Source organism: Lipotes vexillifer, unplaced genomic scaffold, assembly GCF_000442215.2.
Source record: "Lipotes vexillifer unplaced genomic scaffold, Lipotes_vexillifer_v1.1 scaffold617, whole genome shotgun sequence".
NCBI lineage: Eukaryota > Metazoa > Chordata > Mammalia > Artiodactyla > Lipotidae > Lipotes > Lipotes vexillifer.
The window spans coordinates 1,194,032-1,197,377 of NW_006771417.1; the positions used below are offsets into that span (position 1 = coordinate 1,194,032).

The window sequence follows — 3,346 nt, forward strand, 5'->3', positions numbered from 1 at the left end:
TTGCGTTATGCGGGCCTCTCACTGTCGTGGCCTCTCCCATTTGCGGAGCACAGGCTCCGGACGCGCAGGCCCAGCGGCCACGGCTCACGGGCCCAGCCGCTCCGCGGCACGCGGGATCCTCCCGAAACGGGGCACGAACCCGCGCCTCCTGCATCGGCAGGCGGACTCCCAAGCACTGCGCCACCAGGGAAGCCCTGCCCATGTTCTTTTAAAGCAAATTCCAGATTTCTTTAACATTTATTCCACCTACAAATAACTTCAGTGTATACTTTTCTTAAAGATAAGGACACTTTTTTCCCCCAATTTCAAAACCATAAATCACACCTAAAAATATTAACAGTACGATGCAAAACTTTTTTAAAAGATTTCTATTAAAGTTGTTAAAATCAAGTTTGGGTTCTGGAAGGAATCCTATCCAGCTGGAAAAATAAATCTACTTCAAAGCTCCATGAATTTAGTTCCATGTAGACTGAGCAGCATATAAAAATAAAAGTGTATAAATAATCACATTCCTAATTAATTTGAATGTATCCAATGTAATGTGAATTTTTGAAATTGTATTAATATGTATGTACTTTTCTTGATTTAACAGCTTTTAACCTGGAGACTTGCCGGCTTATGGTTTCAATGCTGGATGTATCCTTTACCTTGATTGGGCCTAGAGTATTTTTTCTGGATAAAAAAAAAAAATCCTTCCTGAAGGAGTTCATCTAAGGATTAATACCCGGTAAACACACAAAGTGACAAATGACCACAAAAAAGTTTTTTGAAATCATTAGCTTTCAAGATGGTATTTGGTGTGCAAGAGGAAGGAAGTTTAGTAAGTAGAACATTCATTATTTAAGAATTTGAGGAAGCATCAAAGACAAACAAGTATAGAAGCCGGAGCAGTCAGGGAGGCTTTTTCACCGTGACATTGATTGCCCTGCATGATTCAAACCTGGCCTTCAAGCAATGGGATTTTTCACATCACAGTTCTTAGACTAGTTTAGCTAGTGCTGATGGTATGGTTCTTTCATCCCACCTCATTTTCCAAAAGTGAAAACAGTGGGTCTGGGAGGGCTTACCAGGGGAGTGTTAGGGCTAAAGAGGACCCGGGACAGAACACAGGCAGCATAGCCTGGGCCACCCAGAAAGTGCAGCCCAGTTTGGTTGTTAGAGGTGGCTCACAATGGCCTCGTTATTTCCTTGTAATCACATCGTATCAATTATCTTTTTTCCCCAGGGGAAATAGGTACTCAGAGCTTTTTCTCCATAGGCCCTTCTTATTATATCATTAGTCTCTTGTCCTATCATGTCCAAAAGAATGTATAACATTTTTAACCTTTTCAGCAGAAAGAATATTAAATTCCCTTATCCTTGATCTTTGATTTAATGATTACAAAATGTTGCAAAATAAAGTTGCGCTAATCCTTGATTACAGTTCAGAGAGATATGTCAGGCACAATGGGTTTCAGCGAGTTTAAAGAACTCTGGGCTGTACTAAACGGCTGGAGACAACACTTTATCAGTTTTGACAGCGACAGGAGTGGAACAGTGGATCCCCAGGAATTGCAGAAGGCCCTGACAACAATGGGTGGGTATGACTGACTCCACCTCTCTGTTCATTGGTAGAAGTCTTTTTTTTTTTTTAATTTCTAACACTAAGTGCTACATGAAGGTGGTTTCTATTTGTAGTAGTGCATATTCATCATTTCAGTGAGCCCCTCTCAGTCCTAAAAATGTGGGGGGGCTTGATTATTTTTAAGGGTCTTTTTGTAATCCTTGATTTTTTTTTTTTTTTTTGCTGGATGATTTTTCTTCCTTTCAGGATTTAGGTTGAGTCCCCAGGCTGTGAATTCAATTGCAAAACGATATAGCACCAATGGAAAGATCACCTTTGATGATTACATCGCCTGCTGCGTCAAGCTGCGAGCTCTAACAGGTGTGTCCTTTGAGATCACTATTAAGCATGTCTGGCAGGATAACTGTTTTCTCAGAAATTTTTTTCACATTACTAAGTAATCTGCCGTTAAAATAATCCTAACTAAATTCCCTGGTGGTCCAGTGGTGAGGACTCCATGCTCTCACTGCTGAGGGCCCAGGTTCGACCCTTGGTCGGGGAAGTAAGATCCCCCAAGCCAACGGCGTGGCCAAAAAAAATCCTAACTAAACTTTACTAAAATGTTTCAAAACATAACAAGCTAACTGATAATGTTTTTGACCAGAGTAGGAGCAATATTCTGTGATTTCTCCCCAGAATATGAAATACTTGAAAAAAGTGAAATTACCCATTGGTAGCTCTTTCCTATTTCTTCCTGTTGGAAAGATTTAAAATGGTGGTCTCTGTTTCAGATGTCCTTCTTAAATGTAGCTGTATCAATAATCTCTACTTTTCTCTCCCCTCTATTCTTTTACTTTCTTTTGTATATTTTTTTCTGGTTTCGTTCCTCTCTTTAGCTTTTTACCCTTTTTAATATCTGGTTTTATGATTTTTTTGCATCCTGACACAAATTTGAGGGTGGATTTTCTTACTAAAGTAAATCCTTTTCATTTAATAGGACAGAGCTCAAATGGGTGGAATATCTGATCACAGCTGTTTGTCATATTAAGGACTCCATCCATCTATTTCTTAATTAAGCAATATCTGTGTTATTAAGAAGTCGGAAATTCTGTGCTTCCATCACAATTAAGGAATGGTCTCAGAAGTCAGTGCAGCTTTTACTGACTTTGGGATGAGGTGTTTTCTTCCAGCTCCATGTTGAGAAAGACAGTTGGCTAACTTCTGCATGTTGTGTTACTTGGTTGCATATTAAATCTATTCATATTGGTGCAGTTGGTTTCTTTGCTTTGGTCTTTTGTTTATGCTGGCTGGTTGTACAATTTAAATGTTACTGCATTTTGAACCCAGTGCCAACATAATTAACTATTATAATTTCAGATAAGATGCTTAAAAACAACTCATAAATTTTACTGTGGTGTTTTACAGACAGCTTTCGAAGACGGGATACTGCTCAGCAAGGTGTTGTGAATTTCCCGTATGATGATGTAAGTCTCAGTAAATTTGGAACTGACAGAATACAAAAATGCACGTTTTCGGTTTAGCAGTTGCTGCAGTTATGAGTACACTTTAAAAAGGCTTGTGTGTAAACATGTTTATTTCTTCTGCTTAAAGGTGTGTTCTCTTCAGTGTGCATTAACTTCTCAGGTGACAGTCCTGCTCTGTTTCCAAGGACGGAGAGGTGGCCTGTAGAGCAGAAATTGCATAGGCTTTGGCCTCAGAAGGGCCACTTAAGGAATATCTGAACGTCCTGACCCAAGTTCCATTTTCCCTGAAAGAGGGGTAATCAGCCTGGCCTTGCAGGAA

General features: G+C 39.8%; 1 protein-coding gene across 1 annotated transcript in view; it reads left to right on the top strand.

Moving 5' to 3' along the window:
* Positions 1-3,346, top strand: part of SRI (sorcin) — a 14,684-nt gene that overhangs the window by 10,120 nt on the left and 1,218 nt on the right. The window contains exons 4-7 of the mRNA XM_007446745.1: positions 593-636; positions 1,429-1,576; positions 1,811-1,924; positions 2,969-3,027. Of these exons, the coding sequence (XP_007446807.1) occupies positions 593-636; positions 1,429-1,576; positions 1,811-1,924; positions 2,969-3,027 (365 nt within the window). The remainder of the gene's footprint in view (positions 1-592; positions 637-1,428; positions 1,577-1,810; positions 1,925-2,968; positions 3,028-3,346) is intronic.